The sequence below is a fragment of the Felis catus genome, chromosome E1 (genome assembly GCF_018350175.1).
Source record: "Felis catus isolate Fca126 chromosome E1, F.catus_Fca126_mat1.0, whole genome shotgun sequence".
Taxonomy (NCBI): Eukaryota; Metazoa; Chordata; class Mammalia; order Carnivora; family Felidae; genus Felis; species Felis catus.
The window spans coordinates 2,872,338-2,899,991 of record NC_058381.1 but is presented as its reverse complement, the minus strand read 5'-3'; the positions used below and the strand labels follow the sequence as shown (position 1 = coordinate 2,899,991).

General features: G+C 57.0%; 1 protein-coding gene across 6 annotated transcripts; it reads left to right on the top strand.

Moving 5' to 3' along the window:
* Window positions 1-134: 134 nt before the first annotated feature.
* Window positions 135-26,525, top strand: ALOXE3 (arachidonate lipoxygenase 3). Of its 6 annotated transcripts, none has more exons than XM_019817110.3 (16): window positions 135-452; window positions 831-1,123; window positions 1,746-1,950; window positions 3,193-3,274; window positions 3,792-3,911; window positions 4,199-4,324; window positions 7,385-7,488; window positions 8,043-8,215; window positions 8,952-9,095; window positions 9,183-9,386; window positions 9,479-9,565; window positions 10,183-10,352; window positions 10,905-11,026; window positions 14,829-14,929; window positions 15,470-15,640; window positions 20,032-21,021. In XM_019817110.3, exons 2-16 carry the CDS (start codon window positions 977-979, stop codon window positions 20,209-20,211), a joined length of 2,136 nt encoding a protein of 711 aa, XP_019672669.1. In that variant the 5' UTR covers window positions 135-452; window positions 831-976; the 3' UTR covers window positions 20,212-21,021. The 6 variants fall into 6 exon arrangements, with proteins under 6 accessions (XP_019672669.1, XP_003996239.1, XP_019672670.1 ...); XM_003996190.6 differs by lacking the exon at window positions 135-452 and adding an exon at window positions 638-743; XM_019817111.2 differs by lacking the exon at window positions 135-452 and adding an exon at window positions 689-704.
* Window positions 26,526-27,654: the final 1,129 nt, after the last annotated feature.

The window sequence follows — 27,654 nt, the reverse complement described above, 5'->3', positions numbered from 1 at the left end:
TGGCCGCTGCGGGGGAAGAGCCGCGGAGGCGGGGCCGCTGCAGTACCGGCTCTGGCCGCGCGGGGCCGCTGCCGGCCGCGGCCTCCCAGGCGGATCGCTCTCCCAGCAGGCGGGGTGACCCAGATGCCGCCGCCCTGACTGCCCCGGGCGGGCCCGGAGCGGAACGGATGCCACAGGGGACCTCCCGACGCCGTGAGCCCGGAGTCCGCTTTGGCCCCCTGATCCGCCCCATTCCAAGGGAGGGACCGAGATCGGACGTGCGGCGAACCGGCGACGCAGAGGGCCGGGCGTAGGGACCGCGGCGCGCAGGGGAAGCGACAGGAAAGTTGTGCTCGGCTGACTCCGGTGCGGTGGGCACTCGGGGCGACTCACCTGCGTGAGTCGACAGTCATGTGTGGCTGATGCCGAGTACGGCTCACCTGTGCACAGTGATTCACGTGGATGATTCACAAGTAGGCAATGCGGGTGCCCTGGGCCCAGTCCCGGCTGAGAGAGGAGGAGAGGGTCTCGGGGCAAGTTGGGGAGTGGGCGGGCCGGGGCCCCAGGGTATCAGTCGGCGGGACAGTGTCCCAACCACACAGGTGTCACCTGCTCCTCGTCTCCCCGTTGGCGTCTGGTCCCTCCCTTCCCAGTGGGACTCTGGCTCTTGATATTCATCAGGGTGAGCCCGGTCCTGCCAGCCAGAGAGACCGGCTGTGCCAGAGGTCAGCAAACAAGTATAAGGGGAGGAGAGAGAGCCCGCGGTGAGCAAGGACGGAGACCGGGAGCTCCGGGGAGGAGAGCGAGCCCGAGAGCACCCCACGGAGAGAACCCTGGGCCTTTCCTTCCAGGTGCACCTGCCCCTGCCCCCAGACTCCGCGGCCCTGCAGCGCAACAGCTCAGCTCAGCCCAGCCCCGCCCGCCGCTCCCCTCCTCCGAGGCGCTGCTTGCTGGAGTCATCGTTGCCGGGGACATCCCTCCCTCCCTCCTTCCCACCATGGCCGTGTACAGCGTGTGTGTGACCACCGGTCCCTACCTGATGGCGGGGACCCTGGACAACATCTCTGTCACCCTGCTGGGCACTTGCGGGGAGAGCCCCAAGCAGCGGCTGGATCGCTTGGGCAGGGACTTCGCCACTGGATCGGTGAGTACAGAGGGGAGGGGAGGGAGGGGCGACCTCTGAGGGTCGCGGCCAGCAGGGGACCCTGAAGGAGGGGAGGGGTCATTCCCCCAGGTCATTCGTCCAGCCTTGGGGGGGACTCCGGACTCCGACTCTGACCTCCTCACCATCCTGTCTTTCCTGGGGTGTGATAAACCCTGCTCAGGCCGGGCTGTGAAGAAGGGGCCCTGGGCTGGGGGGAGGGTCAGGAGAATTTCACCTGCTCCCTGGCTCCTCCCATAACTGAAGGTGGGCTTTGGGCAAGTGGCTTGCCCTCTCTGAGTCCGGGTTTCCTCTTCTCCGGAGGGGATCTGCCTGCCTCCACCAGGACCCCAGGATTTTTGCTGGTGGCCTACATGAGGGTGGGGAAGCCAAGGAGGCTGGTGAGATCCAGAACCCTCTCTGCCCGCACCCGGTGTCTCTGTGGCTGCCACTGCTTGGACAAAGGGGGTGCCTTTTCCCAACTCGTACAAAGGCACTGCGTGGCTTAATTATATGTCAGGACAGGTGGGGGCGTAGATGCCCCTTGGAAGGTGGAAGGATGCCCCCCCCCCACGGTTCCTGGCCTCTCACCTGCTTGCTTTTTGGTCCCCCCCCCCCCCCGCAGGTGCAGAAATACAAGGTGCGCTGCCCAGCCGAGCTGGGGGAGCTCTTGCTGCTGCGTCTGTACAAGGAACGCTATGCTTTCTTCCCCAAGGATTCTTGGTACTGCAGCTTCATTTGTGTCACGGCCCCCGATGGCACCTGCACCCAGTTCCCCTGCTATCAGTGGATTGAGGGCTATTGCACCGTAGAGCTGCGACCAGGAACAGGTGGGCCAGAGGCAGGGGCTGGCCGCTGTCTGTTGGGATTAGGGGTGGGCATGGGGCTCCTGGGTAGCTCAGACCCCACGGTTTGTGGGTTCAAGCCCCACGTCGGGCTCTGTGCCGACAGCTCGGAGCTTGGAGCCTGCTTCGGATTCTGCGTCTGCCTCTCTCTCTGTCCCTGCCCTGATCCTGCTCTGTCTCTCTCTCCAAAGTAAATAAACATTTAAAAAAAAAAAAATGGAATGACGGGTGGGGTCTCACAAAGCCCAGAAGCCCAGGCCGTAGGGAACAGGGGTGGGGTTAGGGTACCTAGAACTCAGAACTCCCCAGTAAATGCTTTCTGAAAAAAGTGAGCCTTTAGAACCCTGAATTTCTGGGTAATATTCACACACAGTCTCCACACTCATACTTCTCCTAGACACACACACACACACACACACACACACACACACACACACACACACAGAGTCCCTCTGTGCTTCCCCAGAGTGAATCCCTCTGGCGCCCACCGTGGGGTCAGACCACAGTCAACTGAGTCAACAGGTGTGGAAGGCCTGAATAATGAGCTGGAAAGGCCCTGGCAACTACTACTGGCTTTTCTGGCGTGGACGAAGTCTCTGTGGGTGCTGTTAGGATTCTTTCTTGCCTTTCGGGGGGGAGGGCTTCCAAGGATGCCCAGCTCGAGCTCCTTCAGGTTCTGGACCCCCAGATCTCCTGAGCTGTCTGAGATCACTGAGAGGCAAGACCAGGGCTGGTCCGGGTGTGAACGTGTTAGAGATGAGAGGTGATGTTCCAGGTCAAGATAAAGCGAGGGGTCTTTACTTACCCCCCTCCGCCCCCTAGTGGGTTCTTCATAGACGTCTAAATGCCCATCTATCGTCATAATACATCCATCTGCCCATCGGTTCCCCAAATATATCCGTTTATCAGTCATTTGTCAAGTGCATGTCACATGCACGGCGTGGGGGCACACGCTAGATGCTGGGAGCACAAAACACGACTACAAGGTAATTTCTGCCCCCAAAGACTCTTGGGAAAGAGATAAACATACAGGCGATTAGGTTGATTGTTACCATTTCGGGGTGAGGTTGTCCTGAGTCCCTTCTGCTGATGAACACACAAGAACGTGGGGTATCCATGTTGCTGAGAGGGACTGGGTTCAAGGGTTAGGGGGTTCAGGCAAGCTTCGCTGGAGGAGGTGTTGTTTGAAAAGAGGCTCATAGGACGAGGGATTTTCCTTCCCCACAGCCACAACCATTTGTCAGGACTCCCTGCCCCTCCTTCTGGATCACAGGAGACGGGAACTCCAGAGTCGACAGGAATGCTACCGGTGAGCCTGCCTAATTCGACTTCTTTCCCCCATCTTTACTGTCCCCTCTCAGCCTTAATCAGGCTACTACTCACTCTGACCTCAGATCCAATCAGGACCTTCATCTGAACCTCACATCAGTCTGAGGTTGACTCACACCAGTAGCAACAATTCTCAGCGAATCCACACTCAACCCACAGATACCCTGGATGTCACCCAGATGTCAGACACGACCCTGGTATTGACCGGGCTCAGCCCAGCTTCAGCCTCCTGCCCCCCTTCTCCCCCACCCCAAAGCGGCCACGATCTCCATCTGAATGCAAACCCAGCTCCAAACCAGTCTGGACATTCACGTTGTCCCCAAACGCCTCTCTGACCCGCAGCCCAGTGACTTCAGGGAGGAAATTCCAATTCTTTGTCACCTACCCAGAAAGTGGGTGGTTTCTGGGAGTTTTAATTTAAAGTCACGTCTTTAAAATCTAAAGATGGTTATGTTTATTCTCAGTCGGACCTCTGACCTCTTTCTTTCCCTTGGAAGCTGGAAGGTCTATGCCCCTGGCTTCCCTGGCATCATAGACGTCAGCAACTTCAAGGAGATGGAAACAGACAAGAAATTTGCCCTGACCAAGACGGCACCTTGCACAGACCAAGGGGACAGGTGACAGGGGAGCCCAGGCTTGGGAGGAAGGTGGAGGGCGTGACCTGAAGGTTGGGACGATGGGGCCCGGGCAGCCAGGAGAGAAGACAACTAGGGTTTAATCCAGGAGTCAGGACAGAAGGGGCAGAGGTGACCCCAAGGGTCTGGCGGGGAGGTGGCTTCAGGTCAGAGCGGAGGGGGCTGGGCAGGGGTCCAGAGCAAGGCAAGGACAGAGGGAGGGAATTAAGGGGCGTGGGCTGCAGGTCCGTCTGACTGGTGTCTGTCTTTCTGCCCGCCCCCCCCCCCAGCAGCGGGAATCAGTACCTGCCTGGCTTCCCCATGAAAATTGACTTCCCGTCCCTGCTGCACATGGACCCCAATATTCGCTACTCGGCCACCAAGACGGTCTCCCTGCTTTTCAACGCCATCCCTGCGTGAGGCCACTGCCCTCCCTGCACTCCTGCTCAGTCTGCCTTCTGCCTCCGCTCTTCCCGTGTCCTCCTGTCCGTGTCCCCCTCTGCACATCTCTGTCCCCATGTCTCCTCCCTAGCCTCATCTCCCCCTCTCTGTCCTCATTCTACCCTCTGTCCCCATGTCCCCCTCTCTGTCCCTGTGTCCCTATCTGTGTCCCTATGTCCCCTCTCTGTCCCTGTGTCCCTATCTGTGTCCCTATGTCCCCTCTCTGTCCCTGTGTCCCCCTTTCTATCCTCATCTCCTCCCTCTGTCCCCATGTCCCCCTCCCTGTCCCTGTGTCTCTGTCTCTGCCCCATCTGCCCCCATGTGCCCCTGTCTTTGTGTCCCCCTCTCTGTCGCCATGTCCCCCTCCCTGTCCCTGTGTCCCTGTCTCTGTCCCATCTCCTCCCTCTCTGCCCCATGTCCCCCTCTCTGCCTCATGTCCCCCTCTCTGTCCTCATGTCCCCCTCTCTGTCACTATGTCCCCCTCCCTGTCCCTGTCTCTGTCCTCATGTCCCCTCTCTGTCCCCATGTTCCCTCTCTGTCCCCATGCCCCCTCTCTGTCCCCATGTCCCCCTCTGTCCCCATCTCCCCCATTTCTGTCCCCATGTCCCACTCTCTGTCCCGTCTCCTCCTCTCTGTCCCCATGTCCCCTCTCTGTTCCCATGTCTCCCTCTCTGTGCCTGTCTCCCCCTTTCTGTCCCCATGCCCCCTCTCTGTCCCCATGTCCCCCTCTGTCCCCATCTCCCCCATTTCTGTCCCCATGTCCCACTCTCTGTCCCGTCTCCTCCTCTCTGTCCCCATGTCCCCTCTCTGTTCCCATGTCTCCCTCTCTGTGCCTGTCTCCCCCTTTCTGTCCCCATGTCCCCTCTCTGTCCCTATATCCCCCTCTCTGTCCCCATGTCCCCTCTCTGTTCCCATGTCCCCTCTCTGTTCCCATGTCCCCCTCTGTCCTCATGTCCCCTCTCTGTTCCCATGTCCCCCTCTCTGTCCCCATCTCCTCCTCTCTGTTCCCATGTCCCCCTCTCTGTCCCCGTGTTCCCCCCCCCATTCTCTTTCTCCCCATCACTTCCTGTTTTTCCTTTGTCATCACCCCTTTCTCCATTCCTCAAATCTAGGAAATTAACTGAGCACCTCCTCAGTGCAGAGCTCAGTCCCAGGCCCTGTTGGTGGGACCATGTTGAGTGGGGCAGGGAGGCCAGGTCCTGAAGTTTCAAGGAAGTGAAGTCAGACCATGTCATGTTCAGACCCCGGAACCAACACTTTCTAGCTGTGTAACCTTGATCTTCACTTAGCCTCTTAACACTTTCCTCATCTGTCAGATGACAGGAATACGCATACCTACCTCACAGGTTGGGGGGAGAGTAATCAGGAGAACACCCGGTACGAAACAGTCTCGGTGGATGTGACCGAGTAGTAGTATTAGGGTGTGCTCTACGGCCACGAGGGGCTCAGTGTCCCCCGGGGGACATGTGGCACAGTTCATTAGGGATCGGAGGGGCCATTGGCAGCTCAAGTCAGCTTGAGGCTCTGAGTGTGATGTGGTGGAGGGGGTAGAGTGGACACTCCGGGCCAGAGGCGGCAGGGCTGAGTAGGGGCTGGCAGGTGCCTCCTGAGAAGGCGAGTGGGACTGAAGCTGGCTTTGGGCCACAGAGAGTAGAGCTGAGCAGGGAGTTGGGGGGGCGGTTCTGGGCAAAGCCAGGCTGGCCTGGAGGGAGGACGGACAGGTTCGGCTGGACATCTGTGCAGTAGAAGGTCCAGAGGAGTCCAGGGCAAGAGGCTGGATCCTCATCCTCGGGGCTCCTGTGCTGACCGATTCTCTGGGAGCAGGACTAGTGGGAGGGGAGCAGAGGTGAGGTGAGAGTGAGCTCAGGAACGTCTGGAGACAGCTGCAGGTGGCTCAGGCCTCAGGGCAAGGATGTGGCAGGGTTGCTGGACGAGAGTCACCTGAGCTGGTCCCCGGATGGACGTGTGGGTCTAGACGAGGCGAGGGAAGGCCCCGGAGATCTAGGACAGCCTGCGTGGGACTCAGAGACGGCCGTGGGCGGAGGGAGCTGGTGTTTGACAGCTGTGGGGGATTCATGGAGACGAGGGGCTGTGTCCGGGCTCCAGTGCGGGGCCGTGGCAGGACGCTCTGGAGGAGGGGTGCGCCAGGCCCTCGGAAAAGGAAGACCTTTTCTTTCTCCTTCATTGCCTCCTCACTCTCTGCTTTAACACCGAGCTCTCGCCTGCTTCCTCCCCTCTTCCGGGCCTTCCTGGGCAGGTGCTCAGCAAATGCTGTGGCCTGAGGGGCGGGCAGCTCAGCAGATACTCAGGAAGTTGTCCCTGGGGACGTCACAGATGCGCCTTTGCCCGCATCCTTCATGGCATCTGAGCAGACTCACACAGCCGCCTTCCCCACCGCGCACGGCAAACCCACCTGTTGGGTGTCGCATTCCCTCCCGTTGGCCTTGACTCTGTTAGTGAGTGATTAAAATGAACCGATATGTCCACTGACGGAACCACCCAGGCGCCCCAAGCATTTTTTTCCTGATTATAAAATAACACATGCTTGCTGTAAAAAATTCAAGCAGTGCAGGTGCCCACAAAGTGAAAAGTGCACGGCCCCCCAGGCTGCCAACCCCTCGTTTACCAGTCTGGTGTAGAAAGCATACCTCCGGTTAAGTTTCGCGAGAAGGCCGTGGTGGGGAGGGACCGGCGGGTGGCAGGCTTCCGAGCCAGCCCTAGCAGCTGGGGCTTTGTCCTGTAGGCAGTCAGGGGTCAGTGAAGGTCTGCGACAAGATGGAAACTTGGAGAAAAGCCAAAACGCCAATGAAGACAACTCGTCTGCAACACGTAGCCCCGTGCACCCCTGTGCGTATCCATGTGGAGTCACCCCGACGAAGCCCCAACTGGCCACTAGACTTCTCTCGCGCTCACACTGTTAGGCTCCTCTGCTCCGGGAATTGACCTTGTCTGGTCCCTCCAGGACTCTAGGCTGGGGGCACAGTGCCCCTGGCAGCCCCAGGCCCCACCTCGCTTCTCCTCCCCCCCCCCCCCAGGTCCTTGGGCATGAAGCTTCGAGGACTGCTGGACCGCAAGGGCTCCTGGAAGAAGCTGGATGACATCCGGAATATCTTCTGGTGTCACAAGACCATCACTTCAGGTGTGCAGAGCCGGGCAGATGTCTGTCCCCCGCCCCTACCCCGTGCTCAGAACCCTCAGTCCCATTCTGGGAAGGGGCCCTCCTCCAGCCGTCCCAGGGAGACTGTGGGGTCCCAGGGCGTGGGGCTCCTGGTTTCGTGAGTGGCAACCATCACAGAGGCCCCTTAGGAGCTCACGCCGTCTCCCCTTTCCCTGGGAGGGGACAGGAATAGGGGAGTGAGGACAGAGAGACACTCCACCTGCCTGGGAGAGGGTCAAGGGTCATTTAGGGAGTCCTAATCCTGACCAGGGGCACTGGCCTCTCTTCCCCTACTGCGACCATCGCGAGTTCTGTCACTGGGGCCAGGCTGGGATTCGGGTCTCTGCACCACCACTCGGCTGGGCCAAGTCACTCCGTCTCTTTGACTCTCAGCGTCCTGTGTGAAATTGATTAATTTCACCTGCCTCGCAGGGCTGCTGGGAGGGGAGCCTAAACCAAGGGAGCAAAGGACTGGGCACGGGGAGGATCTAGGGATGTGGCTTCCAGACCCAGCGGTCCCCTCTCTTGCCCCCTAGAGTATGTCACCGAGCACTGGTGTGAGGACCCGTTCTTTGGGTACCAGTATTTGAATGGTGTCAATCCCGTCATGCTCCACTGCCTCTCCAGCCTGCCCAGCAAGCTGCCTGTCACCCATGACATGGTGGCCCCCTCGCTGGGTCCGGACACCTGCCTGCAGACAGAACTAGAGGTGGGTGATTTGTCGTCATGGATACAGGATGGGCGTGGACGGTAAGGGCCGGAAGGCTGGGGCCACCTCCAGTCTGCAGGCCTCATCCGCTGGGCAGCGCCGGCTTCGAATTGGTGCAAACGGAGGTGGGGGCCAGAAGGCGCTCAGCCATGCCTGGAAGCCTGAGATGGGGCCTGGTGAAGTGGTTTGAGCGAGCAGGACAGCCTGGAGGAGAAGGCCCTGCCCGTGTTCTGGGGCTTCCAAGATCCCCAGAGCTGAGGTCCAAAGAAAGCTATGTTAGGACAGGGGGGAGGCAGCGCAAGGAGACACAGGAGGAGCAATCACGGGGCAGTAGGAGCTCTGAGGGTCTGGGAGAAAATGATGGGCCAGTCTCTCTGCGGCAGCCAAGCCCTCGGGCATCCTCCAGGAGGCTGGAAACGTCGCAGTCAATTCTGTGTGTGTTTATCTTGCTGTTGTTGGATACACTGACAGGGTCACTGAGTGGAGAGAGCAGGAGGGACCAGGCAGGGGCGTGGGGAGAGGATGCCAGCTTACACAGGTGGGAGGTTGTGCAACGCGGGACTCAGCTGGACCTCATTCCGGACATGCTGGGAAGGGTTGGGTATCTAACTCTGGACGTGAGCGCAAGCGCCAAGTATTACTGAGGCCCGAATCGGGGTGGGAGTGGGCGGAGAACAGAGAAGGCAGTGGAGCGCGGGTCGGGGGCCACTTGTGAGCCTCTGTGCGCCTTCCCCAGAGGGGGAATGTCTTCCTAGCGGACTACTGGATCCTGGAGGAGGCCCCCGTCCACTGCCTCAACGGCCGCCAGCAGTACGTGGCCGCCCCGCTCTGCCTGCTGTGGCTCAACCCGCAGGGGGCGCTGGTGCCCTTGGCCATCCAGGTGAGACCTGGGGCGGGCTTCGGGGGCGGGCTCAGGCGGCACGCCGGCAGCCTGGAGCCTCAACCCCCTTATTATTCTTGGACGCAGCTCAGCCAGAACCCCGGGCCCCAAAGCCCCATCTTTCTGCCCACTGACTCCTACTGGGACTGGCTGCTGGCCAAGACGTGGGTGCGCAACTCGGAGTTCCTGGTGCACGAGCACAACACGCACTTTTTGTGCACGCATTTGCTGTGCGAGGCCTTCTCCATGGCCACACTGCGCCAGCTGCCGCTGTGCCATCCTGTCTACAAGGTCGGTGAGACCCCCGGCCCGGGCTAGAGGAGGCGGGCCAGCTCGGCCGGCTCCCCTGACCTTCGGCTCCTGCGCCCTCATCCCGCTCGCAGCTCCTGCTTCCCCACACTCGCTACACGCTGCAGGTGAACACCATCGCTCGAGCCACGCTGCTCAACCCCGACGGCCTGGTGGACCACGTGAGCCCTCCGGCCCCCTTCCGCCCGGTCTCTGAAGCCCCGCCCCGGGGGCGCTTTGCCCCGCCCACAAGCCTCTACGGCCTGCAATCCCATTCCACGGTCCCTGCCAGACCCTTCCCACAAGCCCCGCCTGCCTCCCCCCATTGGTTCCCTACTTGCCCCGCCCATAAGCCTCTACGACCTCCAATCCCATTCCACGGTCCCTGCCAGACCCTTCCCACAAGCCACGCCCCGGCCCCTATTTGCCCCGCCCGCAAACCCTGTCCCCGCCCCCTCTGTCCCACCCACGGGCTCCGCACCTGCAGGCCCCTGGCTTCTTAGTTTCTGGAGGTGGGGGTGGCCGGCTCCCCTTTGACCACATCCTCCGCTGACCCTGCGCCGAGCTGGCCCTCTCGTCCCCGCTTCCCCGGCGTTAGTTACCAAATACCTGAGGATTACCTCCCATGCACGTAGGAGGCCCGCCACCTCCGCAGCCCGCGCAGGCCCCTCGATGGGGGACCAAGGGCTCCTTGGTTAACTGAATAATTCCCCCCTGCTGAGTCACTAGCCTCCTCTTGCCCCCAGGCACTGGGGTGGGGTCTGGGCCGTCCCCAAGCCCAGCTGTCTTGTGTTGTCAGGTGACGTCCGGCGGGAGGCAAGGCCTCCTCTACCTCATAAGCACAGGTCTGGCCCACTTCACCTACACCGATTTCTGCCTTCCGGACAGCCTGCGGGCCCGCGGCGTCCTGACCATCCCCAACTACCATTACCGAGACGACGGCCTGAAGATCTGGGCGGCCATTCAGAGGTGCGGGGTGCGGGCCTGGGACCTTGCAGCCAGTCTGGCCTCACCAGGGCCTCCTGGCTCAGGGACAGGGTGGACGCCTGTACTCATGCGGGCTGGGGCGCTTGGGGCTGGAGGTGGTGGCTGTGTTTCAGGCCCCAGCACGGAGCACCCCAAGGGTGAGAGTTGGGGTTGGGGTCCTCAGTGAAACGACAGGTAGCTGTGGCCTGGGGAGAGCCTGGGCTGTGTATGAATGCGGGGGAGAAAGGAAAGGGCAGGGTGTCCAGAGGAATCAGGGCAGGTGAAGTGTAGGCTGGGACCCCAGGCTCTCTCGTCAGTGCACTGTCCCCCCAGACGCCTGTGTGGAAGGGAGGCCCCGAGTACCCATGACTCGGGAGTGCCCAAACTTGGGCCCTTGGGTTCCATCTGGATCTGGGGGTCCCCGCTGGACCCTGGTAGGCTCCCAGTGGGTGCTGGCTGTCTGGCTCTCCCCAGCCTCAGGGCACTGGGCCTTGGATTTCTGGCCAGCCTTGAGCCCAAGGTCAGGCCCGTAGCATTTGCATGTCTTTTCTGCAGCTTTGTCTCAGAAATCGTGGGCTACTATTATCCTAGCGACGCATCTGTGCAGCGGGACACGGAGCTGCAGGCCTGGGTCGGCGAGATTTTTGCTCAGGCCTTCTTGGGCCGGGAAAGCTCAGGTACCTCCTCTCCATCCCCCAACCACAAGCTCCCAAGGACTCGGTGCCCTCCCTGGCCTCACCTGTTACTTAGTTCTTACTTATGGACCAGCCTTTGAAGTACAGCCTATGCTTTTTTTCCTGAGGCTTTTCCCCTCCTCTTTAAACAACAAATTTTATTTTTTTTAATGTTTATTTATTTTTGAGAGAGAGAGAGAGAGAGTGTGAGCGGGAGAGGGGCAGAGAGAGAGGGAGACAGAATCCGAAGCAGGCTCCTGGCTCTGAGCTGTCAGCACAGAGCCTGACGTGGGGCTCGAACCCATGGACTATGAGATCATGACCTGAGTTGAAGTCGGGCGCTCAACCCCCTGAGCCCCCCGGACGCCCCACTTTAAATCACGTGACATCTGCCGTGGCTGGATTGAAAACGCGGGACTAGCTGTTCTGCAGAATGTGTCGCCTTCCGAGTTAATCCAGTGGCTTCCTCGCGAGGTCATTCAGCTTGCTACTCTACTCGCTGTGTGTTCTGTCGATGGGAAGTAACATCTAAAGGTTAAATGTTGGGGCAAGAATATTTCTCAAGTGATGCTATGTTCCCCGCGTTGCGTCACACGGGGAGGCAAGTAGGGTAAGGTTGTCTCACTGTTAGTGATGCCGAGTGATTTCTGGGTTAAGGTGGTGACAAGGTCTCTTTGGGATATTTCAAGGATGACCCATCCCCTGCTTTGCAAGCCCACTGTTCATCCTGGGCTGGCCTGGTCCTGAATGCTCCTCCCCCAAAGGCAGTTTTTGTTTTGTTTTTCCTATTTGGGGCTGTTTCCTATTTGAGACCTGGGATGGGGGGAATCTAAGTACTGGTGGTTGACTCCCCTATCTTACTTTATTATTATCCCTATCTTACTTTATTATTATTTTAAAATTTTTTGATGTTTATTTTATTTTTGAGAGAGAGAGAGACAGACAGACAGACAGATAGGGTGCGAGCAGGGGAGAGGCAGAGAGAGAGGGAGACACAGAACCAGAAGCAGGCTCCAGGCTCTGAGCTGTCAGCACAGAGCCCGATGCGGGGCTCAAACTCATGAACTGTGAGATCATGACCTGAGCCGAAGTCGGATGCTTAACCGACTGAGCCACCCAGGCACCCCTATTATTATTACTATGTTTTAATGTTTATTTATTTCGAGAGAGAGAGAGCACAAGCTGGGAGGGGGGCAGAGAGAGAGGGAGAAAGAGAGGGACAACAAGAATCCAAAGCAGGTTCCACGCTCTCAGCACAGAGCCCAACACGGGGCTCAAACTCACAAACCGTGAGATCCTAACCTGAGCTGAAATCAAGAGTCGGAGGCCTGACCGACTGAGCCACCCAGGCGCCCCTCTCCTATCTTACATTATTAAACCTGTCTTTGACTTAATACATCAGAGCATTCTTCAGCTTGACAAACACCTCTTCCGACAGTGCGAGCTAATCCCAGATTCCTGGTTTAAGGCAAGACGCACTGATCAATCAGCTTCGGTCAGTGTGACTTTTGCTTCCATATTTCAAGGGGAACAAATAAACACTAGGAGCTACAGAAAACTTCCCACAGCTCGTCTGACCTCCTTGCCGTTTAATCTCAGCCCTCCAGGTTAGAATATCCACCACCAAGAGAACCTTCAGAAAATTCCCACATGCCCCCCATCAGGTGCCCAGTCCTTCCCCCAAGCCTCGCCTGTTCGGCTGTACCAGCCTCTCTCTCTCTCCTGACTGTAAGCCTTGAAGTCATCTTTGGCTCATGTCCTCTCTGTCTTCCTGTCTCCCTAAACCCAGTTGGGTGTCCAATTCTTACTGTCCCCATCAATTCGTGCTGTCACCACCCAGTCCCTGCATTATAGCAGCTGTCTCTTTGCAGGCCTCACCTTTCTCAGCCCCTTGCTGCTTGCCCGCCAGGCCTGAGGGGCCACCGCCCTGGTAATCCTCTGAAATTGTGCCCAGAAACCGCCTGGCCTGGCACATTCCTTCCCACCCTGCCTTCTTACCTTCTCAGGCATTCACTACACTCAACCGATAATTACTGGGCTCTTCATATTAAGTATTGTTCTAGGTGCTGGGGTTTGGCGGTGAGCACGACAGACAGAAATCCTGGCCTTCACGGAGCTTAACATTCTAGTGGGGAGACTCTGATAATAAATAAATATGTTCGGTGGTTGGTTATGAGCCCCCCGGAAACATGAAAACGCGTGTTGAGGAAGGGGGTGGTTTCAGATAGGTGGTCAGGGAAGATCTCTCTGAGGAGGTGATGTTCGACTAGGGAAGTGAGGGAGATAGTTCGGTGGATAACTGGCCTAAGACTATACAGGCAGAGGTATAGCAAGTGCAAAGGCCCTGAGGCAGATGCGTGACGGCAGGTTTGCAGAATATCGGGAAGGCCTGCGTGGCTGAGTAGAGAAGGTGAGAGAGAGAACAGGAGGGAAGGAAATAAAGCCCGAGAAGGAGTGAGGGCCAGATCAAGCAGGGCAGTGGTAAGGTGAGTGGAGGGGAGGCCCATAGCGGGTTTTAGCAAGGGGCGACATGATCAGATTTACGGTTCTAAAAGACTAGATTGGCCTCTGGGAGTATTTGCTGATCCGAGGTAAAAAGAGGAAGGAGTGGACAGATTTCGGCCTAAGCAGCTGTATAAAGATACCAGAATGATGGGGCGCCAGGGTGGCTCAGTCGGTTAAGCGTCCGACTTCAGCTCAGGTCACGATCTCGTGGTCCGTGAGTTCGAGCCCTGCATCGGGCTCTGGGCTGATGGCTTGGAGCCTGCTTCCAATTCTGTGTCTCCCTCTCTCTCTGCCCCTCCCCCGTTCATGCTCGGCCTCTCTCTCTCTTTCTCAAAAATAAATAAACGTTAAAAAAAGAATAAATAAAGATACCAGAATGAGACCCCTGGGGGAGGGCCAGGCTTGGGGAGTCTGTGGGGTAGGGGCGTCAAGCGTCAGGTTTTGCGGATGTTGTTGGAGAGGCCTCGTAGACACCCAAGTCAGAGCGTCTGGTAGCGGCTAGCAATTTATGCCCACGGCTACGCCAAGTTCGGGGTCCAGGCGGAGCCGGAGGCGTGAATTTGGAGGTCACCGGCCAGTGGGAAGTGGTTAAAGCCATTGATTTGCGCGAGATCAGTGAGCAGTGACGTACAGGGAGAAGAGGTCTCATCATGCCCTCCTCTGTCATCTTTTTTTCTGTTCAAAGCTCATCCACTCTTCCAACTCAAGGGGGCCCCTTCTCTTGCCCCAGGGAAGTCTCCCCTGAGTGCCTTGGCTTCAGTGCTTCTTTCTCCCTGCCTTCGCTTTCCCCAAAGAGCCAAGCCCGGGCCCCCCACGCCCCCCACCTCTGCTTCTATCACTGCGAGCTTCTGAGTGACACTCTGGTCATCTGTTTCTGTCACTAAGCCCCACAGTGGATGATCCCTTACTGGGTGCTTGGACAAATCTTGGTGAATTGGGGAGAATTTGAACATTAAGTGCTATGAGGGGCTGTGGATAGAAGTGCCTTGGCAGTCACGGAGCAGAGGCACCTTGACTGTCAGCTTGAACTTGGCTCCTCCAGTGTGAGCTGTGCTGGCTGGGCGTTTTCTGGTCTGATCCCAGCACCCAGCTCCTATCCTGACCCCCTTTAGAGACCGCAAGCCTTGGTGATGACCATCCCTAACCTCAGCCCAACCCTACTCTTAGTCAGAAGACAACAGTGGCCAAATGTTCAGCTCTCGTGTCCTCACTCGCCCCTTGGGGTGAGCCCGGGCCCTGAGCTGCCCCTGGGAAGCCCATGCCCTCCCTCTACACCCTCTCCCCTTCCTCCTGCACCCAGGCTTCCCGCAAAGGCTGTGCACTCCGGGAGAGCTGGTGAAGTTCCTTACTGCCATCATCTTCAACTGCTCGGCCCAGCATGCCGCGGTCAACAGTGGGCAGGTGAGGCTACAGGGGGCAGGCCTGGGTGGGGCGGGAACGGGGCTATGCAAGGTTGGGCTCAACGATGGACGTGAGGCCAGAGTTGGGGTTGAGAGTGTGGGTGTGTCAGGGTTGGGGTGGGTTTACGATCGGGGCTGAGGCTGGTGGTGAGCGGGTGGAGTGGGTCCAAAGTTGTGGTGGTGACTCCAGTTGGTGTTGTGTAAGAAGTAGAACTTATGGGGCTCCATCATGGCGGGGACGCAGCCGGGTGGAGTATCAGGTCACTCTGGGTGGCATGCCAGCCCAAGGCCCTTTGCTGGGGTTACCTCCTCTCTGGGTCCTGCTCCTTCCTTGGTGATTCACTCTACCCAGTCGTGGAACACTGGATGGGGAGTGACAAGGGGTGAGCCTCCTACCCCACTTCTGGAACTTTCTACCCTATACTCCTCCCTGTCTTCCCTTTCCACCATCCTCTCATTTCCCAACTGTGGGAACTGGGATGATGAAGGAGCTGGTTCCCTGCTCTGCCCAGCTGACTCAACTGGGGCGGGGTCCCTACAGCATGACTTTGGGGCCTGGATGCCCAATACCCCATCATCGATGAGGCAGCCCCCACCCCAGACCAAGGGGACCGCCACCCTGGAGAGTTATCTAGACACCCTCCCAGAAGTGAATGTCACCTGTAACAACCTTCTCCTCTTCTGGTTGGTCAGCCAGGAGCCCAAGGACCAGGTGTGTATGGAGGATGGGGTGGAGTGGGGGTGGGGTAGAAGTGGGGGGCTTACAGGGCCTGGGCAGTGGCAATGGTTTCCAGGGGGGATTGGGGACTGAGTGCTGCCATTTATGTCCACTGCTGAGCTGTCTTGGGTTCCTCAGTTTCTTTAGGAAGTGATGGTTGATCCCCAAAGACATACATTGAAGCAAATACCAGTTTAGTGGCTAGGGCATAACATCCATTGAATTCACCAGTTTACCAATCCATCCACCCATCTGTTCATCCATCCACCCATCCATCCACCCATCCATCCACCCATCCACCCATCCATCCATCCATCCATCCACCCACTCACTCATCCATCCATCCACCCACTCACTCATCCATCCATCCATCCATCCATCCACTCAGCCAACCATCCATTCATCCATCCATCCATCCATCCATCCATCCATCCATCCATCCATCCATCAACCATTCATCCATTAACCCCTCATCCATTCATCCAAACATTGAACACACATTATTTTGGATACCTCCCACATGTCAACATGACACTGGGGACCAGGCATAGGAAGCTGAGTGAGACTTCCCTGCCTTCAAGAATCCTGTGGCCTAGTTGAGGAGACACACAGGGAAGCGGACAAGGGCACAACAGTGTCGTCAGAATCATTTATGCACAAACGTGTACTTCTTGAGCATTTGTTATGTGTCAGATGTTGGTGGGCAGATACAAACCCTATCCTCATGAGCTTAGTCTCGCGATAGAGGTGAGAATGGGGACTTGTGGAACCTGACCGAGTGTGGGCGAACCCCGGAAGGCTTCTTGGAGGAAGTGACATCTAAGCTAAAACCTGCAGGACAGGTAGGAGCTTGACAGGCAAAGGAAGGGCAGGGTTAGCTGCCAGGCAGGAGGAAGGGCACAACCAAGTGAGAAGAAGTGAAGGTCAGTCCGTTGGGGTGTTGGTCCGACTGCAAACGGTTCGGTGCGGGCACAGCGTTCATTCAGAGCAGGATGGGGAAGCCACTGAAGAACATTAAGCCAGGGGTGACATGGCTAAATTTGTGTTTCAGCAAGAGCGCCTTCCTGGCAGTGTGGATGGCTGGGAGGGGCAGCTTTGGAGGCAGGAACCTGGCTTGGCCAGGGGAACAGCCCTTTGATCACCAGTTACCATCATTTTCGTTCACATGTTGGGGCACTGGCCCTGCCTCTGCCCCCCTGGTCTTGTTCACAAGCCCTCTGACGTCTGGGGAATAGTCTTATTTCTCGTGCTTGGCTCCGTTTGGTGCAGAGGTGCTATCAGAGCTTGGGGACGCCAGGGACGAGTACCTGGGTCCTGCTCCTTCCTGGTTCCATTTGCCAAGGACTCGGAGACATTCGTTTTTGTTGTTAGAAAGGAAAAACTCTGGGGGTTTTGTTCTACTCACACAATACTCTGTTCCCATTCTCAGTACTCTCACTCAGTACTTCTGGCCACTAAATGTGTGTGTGTGTGTGTGGGGGGGGTGTTCCCACATCACATGATTCTCCGACACCAGCTGGGTGTCAGGTAATTGAAACGTTTATTTATTTTTGAGAGAGAGAGGTGGGGGAGGGGCAGAGAGAGAGGGAGACGCAGAACCCGAAGCGGGCTCCAGGCTCCGAGCTGTGAGCACAGAGCCCACTGCGGGGTTCGAACCCATGAACCGCGAGATCATGACCTGAGCCGAAGTCTGACGCTCAACTGACCGGGCCACCCAAGCGCCCCTCTGTGTTCTGCTTTTTTGGACAGCTCCACTATAGTTCCAGAACTTAGATGTCCATCTGATAGATAAGACATAAAACGGACTCTTTGAAGAGACGAATAAGATAAACCAGGGACAATCCTAATCATGAGAAATAAGAGGGGACACAGACGTACAGCATTAGGAATGGAAAGGCATCCAGGCACCAGTTAAGAAAATGGGACCAATGCCAAGAAAGCACTGCCTCCGGTTTTATGCAGACACATTTGAAAGAGATGATTTTCTAGGAAAACAATAACGAGAACGCCAGAAGAGGTGAAAACCATGACCATACATGGAGAAGGTGTAAAAGGTCGGATCCCCCTCCTTTCAAAGGGAGATTCTGGTAAACTTTCAAGGAGCAAGTAATCCCTAAATCGTTCAAGCTGCTTGAAGGTACAGAAAAGAAAGTGGAAGCTTCCCAAATCTTTTTGCTGGGAAGCTGGATGCCGGCACCCGGCAGAGGTGGTGACTTTAAGAAGGGAAGTGGGGGGGGGCTCCTGGGGGGCTCAGTTGGTTAAGCGGCCGACTTCGGCTCAGGTCATGATCTCGCGGTCCGTGAGTTCGAGCCCCGCGTCGGGCTCTGGGCTGACAGCTCAGAGCCTGGAGCCTGTTTCCGATTCTGTGTCTCCCTCTCTCTGACCCTCTCCCGTTCATGGTCTGTCTCTCTCTGTCTCAAAAATAAATAAATGTTAAAAAAAAAAATTAAAAAAAAAAAGAAGGGAAGTGGGTCTCAAGGGGAAAGTTCCAGCCTCAGATCCTCGCTTCCCACCTATGTGACCCTGGGTATGTAATTGGGCCTCTCTAAGCCTCAATTTCTTCATCTGTAAGGTGGGAATGATAAGAGCGCCTGTCTTACAGGATTGTTGTGCCGTCCTGACACTCCATATCAAGTGCTTGCAACACGTTAACTGTAATTAAGAAAATAAAATGATAAACTTGCTCTACTCAGCTGCAACCATCTTGGAAATATATCATTAGCCGGTGAAGGCCACTACTCAATAGTAAAACAAATCATACACCATGAGGAAGTCTAGTTTATTCTAGAAATGAAAGGCCGATTCAACCTTATGCAATCTGACGGTGTGATTTATTACATCGGTAAAGAAACACCCCGTATAATCATCTGGATATATGAAAGAAGCCTTTGATAAGCGTGAATAGTCATTGCTGATAAAAACTCAGTGTAAGGTGAAACTCCCAAGCTGAGTTTTGAGAAAAAGTGTCTTTCGGAGGGGCGCCTGGGTGGCTCAGTCGGTGAAGCGTCCGACTCTTGGTTTCAGCTCAGGTCATGATCTCACGATTCGTGAGTCTGAGCCCCGCATCAGGCTCTGCGCTGATGGCTCGGAGCCTGCTTGGGATCCTCTCTCTCTCCCTGTCTCTCTGCCCCACCCCTCTGCTTGCACTCGATCTCTCTCTCTCTCTCTCTCTCTCAAAATAAATATTAAAAAAAAGTGTATTTCAGAAAACACTGCATTTATGGTGAGGCAGCAGAGATCTCCTTAGAAAGTCAGGCACGACAAAGTTAAATGCGCCGTGACCACTGTCCTGGGAGGCCCGGTTGGAGGTCCCCGTCAGGGCAGTCAAACCAGACCGAGGATTTGTAAACATCAGGATTATTGGCAATAGTTGTATTGAAGTTGTATGAAGGTTCTATTGGACGGGAGGCGCACGCTGGTTAGAAGGCCGGGCGCCCCCGGGAACTGCGGAGGTGAGCCAGCCGTGTGGTCTGGTCACAGAGACAGGGGCCATCCCCTGCTGCCACAGGCTGGCGCTCGCTGTAGTTCACCGCGATATTTCCCGATTGTGGTTGGCCACCCTGTAAAGCGTGACGGCGTGTGGCAATGGCGTGGGAATGACTGGCAAGGTGCCTCAGAATGGGGGTGTCTTCAGGAGCTGCATTTTGAATTGAATCGGGGAGGCGACAGGTGTATTCTTGGCCTTGGCTGCCGGAGCGTGCTTATGTGGATTTCATAACATGTTAACACGTTATGTTGATTTGTGTTAAGGATGTGGTTGTGCTCTTTTAGTTCACAGAACAGTGGACCAGGCGTTGGAAGGAGCCTTTATTATTTAAAAAAAATTTTAATGTGTATTTATTTTTGAGAGAGACAGAGACAGAGTGCGAGTGGGGGAAGGGCAGACAGAGAGGGAGACACAGAATCCGAAGCAGGTTCCCCACTCTGAGCTGCCAGCATCGAGCCCAAGGCAGGGCTCAAACCCACGGACTGTGAGATCATGACCTGAGCCGAAGTCAGACGCTTAACTGACTGAGCCACCCAGGCGCCCCTGGAAGGGACCTTTAAAAAGATATTCTAGAACAATCCATCCCCCCCTTGCAGGTGCAGAAACAGTCTCCGAGTGACAGGCAGAGGGTTACCAGCAGAGGGAGCGCTAACCTTAGGCTCCCAGCACTCCTAGGTCCCACACTCCCTGGGTGTTACAGGTGTTGTGGGGGTGTTGGGGGTGGGGGTGGGGGAGGCTGCTCCAAGCAGGTTGTCTGGAGGAGTGGTCTGCGGGTTTGCTTTGCAGTAGCCAGGGCTGGGTCATGCCCTTAGAAGCCACCTTAACTATATATTGGCAAACCCTCCATTCTTCGTCCCATCCTGAACATCATCCTGACCGCCACCCGATTTTCTCCCAGCGGCCCCTGGGCACCTATCCGGATCAGCACTTCACCGAGGAGGCCCCTCGGCGGAGCATCGCGGCCTTCCAGAACCGCCTGGCCCAGATTTCGCAGGAGATCCGGGAGCGGAACCAAGGCCTGGTGCTGCCCTATGCCTACCTGGACCCTCCCGTCATCGAGAACAGCGTCTCCATTTAACCCCTCCTCCTTTCCTCCCTACAAGAAAGGCTCAGGCATGAGGACGTGAGGAGGGCGTCCAGGGCCAGAAGCCGCTGGCTAACGTCAAACGCACAATAGGCCCTTCACGAGGGGGAACCCCGTCACCCTTTGCTCTACTTGGGACAGCCTCTGACTTCCCTCTCCTGTGAAAACCTACCTCCTCCCACCAGGAACCCCACAGGGACACTGAGCTCTCTTTCCAGTCCTGCCCCCTCCCCAAACTCCCCCTCTTACCTTGGCTCTTTGTTTCCACTCTCCTCCGGACCTAGGGCCCACCAATCTAACTTCCCTCTCTGGAAAAGCCTGGAAACTGGGCAAGAAAGGGTATGTGTCCTGAGTCTGCCATGTGGTCCCCTTTGATGGAGCATCTTTAAGGGGAGGGTTAGAATTAGACCCAACTTGGGGCGCCTGGGTGGTTCAATCAGTTAAGCTTCAGACTCTTGATTTTGGCTCCAGTCATGATATGGTTCGTGAGTTCAAGCCTCGCATTGGGCTCTGTGCTGACAGCACGGAGCCTGCTTGGGATTCTCTCTCTCCCTCTCTCTCTGCCCCTCCCTCTCTCTCTCTCCTTCTCAAAATAAATAAACATTAAAAAAAAAAAAAAAAAGAATTAGACCTAACCTCTAGCTCTTCTCCGGGCTAGCTCCCTGGCCTAGATATGTGTGTGTGTGTGGGGGGGGGGGGGTCCCTCCCCAGCTCTTGTCCTCACCCCACAATCCTACCCTCCTTCCTTTTTTTTCTGTCCTTGAGCCCAGTGAATTCAATAAAACCCAACAGATTTGGTTCCCATTTCATTGTTGTTTTTGGCACATGCATGTGCGTGCGTGTGTGCGTGCGGCTGGGGTAGCAGGGGATTGGAGGAGGAAGGGGCTGCGGTGAGTCCCTGGGTCATCTGTTCTGGAGACAGGGAGCCTCCCGGCTCAAGTCAGCCCCTAGCCAGGCCCCACGTTCCTGCTGTCACCTCCCAGAGAGTGTCACCCATCCGGAGGTGAAGGAATTTCCATTCAAAGGGCTGATAGGAAAAAAGTCGGTATTTTGCAAAGCCTAGGAAGCCAGCTGCTGGGTGTGCCCCTGGGAGCGGTCACCCGTCTGGACACAGGGAAGACTGGGTCTCCAGCCCTCTGCGGGTGGGTGGGGTCACGATGAGCTCCGCAGGGAGGCGGCTCACCTCTGGCCCGGACCATTTAGTCCTTGCCCTGCCCCTGCAAGGCTGGTGCCTCTCTGCCTCTGCTGTTCTAGACGCCGATCCCGCCAGCTCCGGTCTCGGCGGGAGCAGGACGGAGGCTCCTGCGGGCCAGGGCTGGACGCGGAGCGGAGCAGGAGAGAACTTTGCACTGGGTCCCGCCGCGGAGATTTCGGGATTGACTGTCACTGCAGCATAATCAAACCCATCCCGACATAGGTGGTCATCTGGGAAGGCTGGTGTTCTCCCGTCCAGCCCTGAAGCTCCTAAAATTAGATCTGTGTTGGGGCGCGGTTAAGCGTCCGATTCTTGGTTTCGGTTCAGGGCATGATCTCCCCGTTCGTGGGTTCGAGCCCCGCGTCGGGCTCTGTGCGGACAGCTCGGAGCCCGGAGCCTGCTTCGGATTCTCTGTCTCTCCCTGTCTCTCTGTCCCTCCCCTGCTCTCTCTCTCAAAGTAAATAAATAAACTTAAAAAAATTAGGGATCTCCCTCAGGTCAGTCATCCATATCTTCTCTCTCCACGGCCCCCGACGCCTTCCCTGTACCCCGTGTCCCTTGACTTCAGATCCAGCCCCCTTACCCCCTGTGCCTCTAGAGGCAAATTCTGTGTCTGACCAAACCCTGGTCACAGCCTCTCTGTGGCCAGAGTCCCAGTGTCTTCGGACAGGGTAACTGTTCCTCCAACCCTATAGTGCCGGTGGTAGGGGAATCCATCCCACGGCTTTACTGTCACAGTAACTGGGGACCCATCGGGAGAGTCGCCTGGGCGAGGGCTTTGCTAGGCCGCTGAGTCTCCCAGGCCCCACTGCAGACCAACGCCCGTGTTCGTTCCCCCGCCGAGTGGCCGCCTTGGCCTTGGCCGCCAGAAAGAGCTTGCTGTACAGACGCAGCTCCGTGAGAAGCTCAGGACCGAACGCATCTCCTGAACTGCCATCCCGGGGCCCCCGGGGGAGGAAAGCACACCAGCCTCTTCTCCCAGCCTCATTCCTCCACTGTCTCCGACCCAGAGCAGCCGCTGTCCCACAGACCCAGAGAAAAACACTGCCCGTCCTTTTCCTTGTCGGGCCCGAGGAATCTTCCCCTGTTCAACCAAACTCCTTCTCCCTTCGTGAACGTGGTGGGTGAGAGGGGACGAGGGTTGGGGGCAGGAAGGGGGTCGGGTTTTCCCTTCCTGTGCCCGTGATCCTCAGAGAAGAGGGTCCCCATGTGCCATCGTGCATGAGGAGGTGTGTTCGGGGATATCTCGCTGGCGGGTTCCAACCGAAGAATTTAGCCCAAATCCCCAGATTTTGTTCACCTTCAAACAAGGTCGGAGGACTAAGAACTACCCCGAGGCAGCCCTTTGTGGCTGGGACTGTGGCAGAGGCTGGACGATCAGGCCCCTTAAACCTGGGCTTTGACTTCGGACCACAGGAAGCCTGCCATGGTGTGAGACCACACGCAGGCTCTTGCTTTCGGCTCAGGTCACGATCTCACGGCTTGTGAGTTCGAGCCCCACCGCGGGCTGTGCGCTGACAGAGCGGTGGGGCTCTCTCTCCACCCCCCCCCCACCTCTCTCTGCTCCTCCCCTGCTCACGCTGCCTCTGTTTCTCTTAAAATAAATAAATAAACTTAAAAAAAAAAAAACCACTCAGGCAGCCTGTCCCTCCAGAAAGCCAGACAATCCTTGGCGGGCACCAAGTTAGCATTGGAAGGCATGCCGTGCTAAAAATGCCCCCAAGCCGGAGAGGGAGGGACAGAGGCGGATCACTGGAATCTGGTTTCCCAGAAAGCCAGCTTGGAGGAAAATTTATTGGGGAGACAAACCCGGCGGCACATAGGATTCTGCTCAGGCTCTGGGAAACTCGGGGGACAGGCTGCAGGAGAGAGGCTGGAGCCTATCAGATAGGGGCTTCTCCAGCCTGCCTGCTGAACCCCTATTTTGGTCTGGAAGGAGACTGGTGTTGTGGGACGCACACCAGCCTCTCTTCCCAGTTGGCCTTGAGCCAGTGCCTCAACCTCAGTGGCCCAAATGTCTCAGATAAACGGGAGGGACAAGAAGACCTGGAAAGTCCCTTCCAGGGTTGACATTCCAGGATCTGCTTGCCTCACGGCTCCTGTGTCCCTAGACACTGTTCGGGATCTCCAGGAAGCAGCACACAATCCTTCCAGAGGGTTTCAGGGGGCGGGGCGGAGATGGAGATGACTCCCCGCCCCGCCCCTGCCCGCTGTGGTGTGTTAGCCCAACCTTGGGGGGGGGGCGACATGGTGGGGGAGGATGGGTCTGGGGGAGAAGGTGTTACAGACCAGGATGGGCAGGCGCCAGACCCCTTCGGGGCATGTGTTTGAGGACCGGAGAGAAAGTCAAAGTGGCTGCAATAAGGTGACCCGGGGGTGGGCACCAGATGGTCACGCCCCGTCCCCAAGTCCATAGTAAACTCTTGGATTTGACCTAAGGGCAATACCGTTTTATGCTCTGGTGAGTTTTAAGCATGAGAGTGGCCCCATTTGCCTTTTTTTTCTTCTGTGTCCTGGGAGGGGGTGGGGCCCCAGGGTTTGCTCCCTGCCTTGCAGGGCTGGGGTGGGGCAAGCAGTGGAGGGCCCCCCAGCAGCAAGGGACTCAGCTTCCTGTGTGGGTGGCCATTGTGAGTGAGCCAAGCCAGCGAGCTCGCATCCTTCCCAGGTGCCTCCCCTGCTCTCTGGTCCACCCCTGGCCCAGGAGAACCAGTTCTTCAGCCCCGTGAGCATCTACTCGGTGCCACGTTTTGGCCCAGCCACATTCTCGTGCCTGTCCCATCCGTGTCCGCGGCCACGCTCCCATCCCCACCACCCTCCTCTCCGTCTGTTTCCCCCCTGGGGATCTAATTCCCACTCGAGACTCTTGCCCTGATCAAACCCAGAGCCGCCGCTCCGGCGTTTTTTTTTTGGGGGGGGGGGGGACAAAGGGATTGGCGGGGGGGGGGGTGGAGATCTGTGGAGGATGGGTTCCGATTTGAGGAGGCAGCTTTCGCGGATGGAGGCAGATCCCCACCGTTTGTGGTGACACCCAGGGTCAGCTCCCGGCCCCGCCCCTCCTCTGTCTTTACCACTGGAATAGAAGGTCAAGGCGGGGCCTCTCACCCCTACTGCCCTGGACTCTGTCCCAGAGGGGCCTGGAAAGGCCGCTCCGGAAACCCCTGAGTCTCGATTCCCATGCCGCCCCCGCCCTGCTCCTCACCCAGATAAGCAGCCCCCTGGGGCACAGTCTCGAGGAAAGGGGCGTGGCTTCAAAGTAGGGGGCTGGGAGAGCTCGCGAGGAAGTTGCATCTTGAGATGCAAATTTTCACCATCAGTCTCCTAGCATCCCCCAAGAGTCATCTGGGTGGCTGAGCAGAGCCCAGGAGGGCAGGCCTGACCTGCCTGACAGCTCCTGTCCTTGGCCCAAGGGCAGCACTGTGCCCAGGCGGATGAGACAGCCCTGCCAGTCATCCAGCACAGGCATGACTACCCTCAGCCTTCTCCCAGTCCTGCCCCCATCCCCGTACCCCATTCCTGTCCCCGCCGTCACCATGCCAACCCCCCCCTCCCCGCCTCAGGCCTCACGCTAACCCCAATCCAGCTTTCCTCTCTGAGTCCTACCCCTGATTCCAGTCCCACCACTGATGCACTTCCCAGCCCTGACCTTGTCCTCATCACCAGCCCATCCAACCATTAAGAATCATGTTTTTGGGGCACCTGGGTGGCTCCGCGGGTGAAGCATCTGACTCCTGGTTTCAGCTCAGGTCATGATCTCATGGTTTGTTGAGTCTGAGCCCCACAGCAGGCTCTGTGTTGACAGCATGGAGCCTGCTTGGGATTCTCCATCTCTCTCTGCCCCTCCCCTGCTCTCTCCCTCTCCTCCCTTCATGTCTTTACTCAAAAGTCCCCTTGTCAAAGAGTGCCTCCCTGGCCCCTCTGTATCTAAAGTTTGCCTCTTATCCATTTTTTAAAATATATATACATTTTTTAATTTTTTAAATGTTTATTTCATTATTTTTGAGAGAGAGAGAGAGAGAGCGCGGGCGAGCAGGGGAGAGGCAGAGAGCAAGAGGGAGACACAGAATCCGAAGCAGGCTCCAGGCTCTGAGCTGTCTGCACAGAGCCCGACGCGGAGCCCGAACCCACAAACCGTGAGATCGTGACCTGAGCCACCCAGGCGCCCCTGCTCCCTCATACTTTATAATTTCCTTCCCTGCTTTGTTTTTTCTCTTCAACGCTTATCACCATTGAACATAATATTGTGTTTGCTTCATCCGTACACAACAGTATTATCCGTTTCCTCCGCTAGAACTAGAACGTAAGCTCCAGGGGGAAGGGCAGCAATTTGCTTTGTTTACAGAACGCGCCTAGGGCCTGACGTAGTGCCTCTGGGCACACAGTAGGGGCTCCGTTAGCATCTGTTGGTGGCGGCGCCGGAGGCACGTTGTCCAGGCAGAAGAGAGCACAGGGGAACTTGGGGGAATGAAGTCTATAAGACAGGCCGTGGGAGCTACGTCATTACCCGTCATTACCCGGAAGGTCAGAGGGGGCCACTGCCAGGCTTGAGCTGGGGTGGGACGGGGTGCGGGTGACTTGAGCACATTTGGGTCTTAAGAAGGTCATTTCACTCCCTAACCCCAACCACATCCCTGTCTCTAGGCTCAGCCTGAATCGCACCCTCACCCAATCCAGAACCTACTGGAATCTTCTCTCCATCTCAGAATCCCAGCCCGCTGTGGCCCTAACTTGGCCCCGGGGCGCTGTGTGAACTTCCCTCAACAGTGAGGAAGGGTGACTCCCCAGAGGGCATCCGAGAAGGTGCTTCCTGGTTGGCCCCAGCTGTCTCTAAGGGCGGAAGGCTAGAAGGCAGGTCTAGGCAGGGTGGATGGGAGTGTGACCCTCCCCTCACTCTCCCACTCTCTCCCATCATCTAACTGCGGTCCCCCGCACCTCCCTACACTCAGCTCTGTCCTGGGGCCCCGGCCCACCCAGTCCTCATGCCTCCTGCGCCTGCGATTCTATGGGACACTAGCCCCCAATCCCACCTCTCTTACCGCCCCAGATTTTCCCCAGAGCGCTTCCTGTCCAAACAGACGAATGATTGTTTCCTTCTCTTCCGGCTTCAGGAAGCTCTGTGAGTATTTCACTTGTTCTGTGCATCCGCAGTGCCTAGAAGGGTGTCTGGAACCCTGTGTGCTCCAGAAACATCTCCCGAATGCATGAAGGCAGGAAGGAATGATTTGGTTCCAGACGAGCCCAAGTCTCTGGGAGCCCAACCTTTATTCCAATCCTCTGTTTAGCTTCATCAGTTTTTTTTGGGGGGGTGGGGTGGGGTGGGGGAGGTGAGGATGAGTACTTTATAAAATGAAAGAGGAGTATCTGGGGGGCTCAGTTGGTTAAGTGTCCAATCTTGATCTTGGCTCAGGTCATGATCTCATGGTCCGTGGGTTCAAGCCCCGCGTCGGGCCCTGTGCTGACAGCTCGGAGCCTGGAGCCTGCTTCCGATTCTGTGTCCCCCTCGCTCTCTGCCCCTCCCCTGCTCGTGCTCTGTCTCTCTCTCTCTCAAGAATAAATAAAACATAAAAAAATTGAAAAACAAAAGAGTTGCATAGTTTCGTCTGTTCTCAAATTTGGTGTCGATGGAATGATACAGCGTGTACCCTTTTGTGTTACGCCTGGCATCTTTCACTCAATATAATCTTTGCGAGATTCATCACCGTGGTTTGTTCTTCTTCTTCTTTTTTTAATTGCGGCATAGAATTCCGTAATGATTAAACTACAGATTACATGCCCAACCCTTAGTGTATTTCTTGTGCCTCCAGTTTTGCTCTGTCATCTATCTATGTTTGTATGCCCCCCCTCCTCCCCAGCTGATCCTGGCCCTGCAAAGAGCGACAGACACCCTCTCTCCCTCCCTGATCACCTCTCTCTGGAGCTTCTCTGTGCCCTAGCGACCCGAGGTCAAGGTCGGCACCTGTCACCCTTTCTCTCAAGGGTGCTGGGGCAGGAGGATCAGTTAGCCTTCCCCTCTGTGGCCACAGCCTGCCCTGTGGCCCGGAGAGGAACGGCCAGGCAGCAGGCCAGTTGGACGGCGAGTTTGTGTCGGGCCCCGTCCCCTCGCTCCCACCCGCTGGGGGCCCCGGAACCAAGGCTGGTAACCCCGTTGCCCATGGGTCTGCTTGGCAGGGGTGTCTTGTGCCGTGGCCCATGGGGGCGGGCAGAAGGAAGGCGCTTATTAGGCTGATACAGATCTGGGGGCCCCG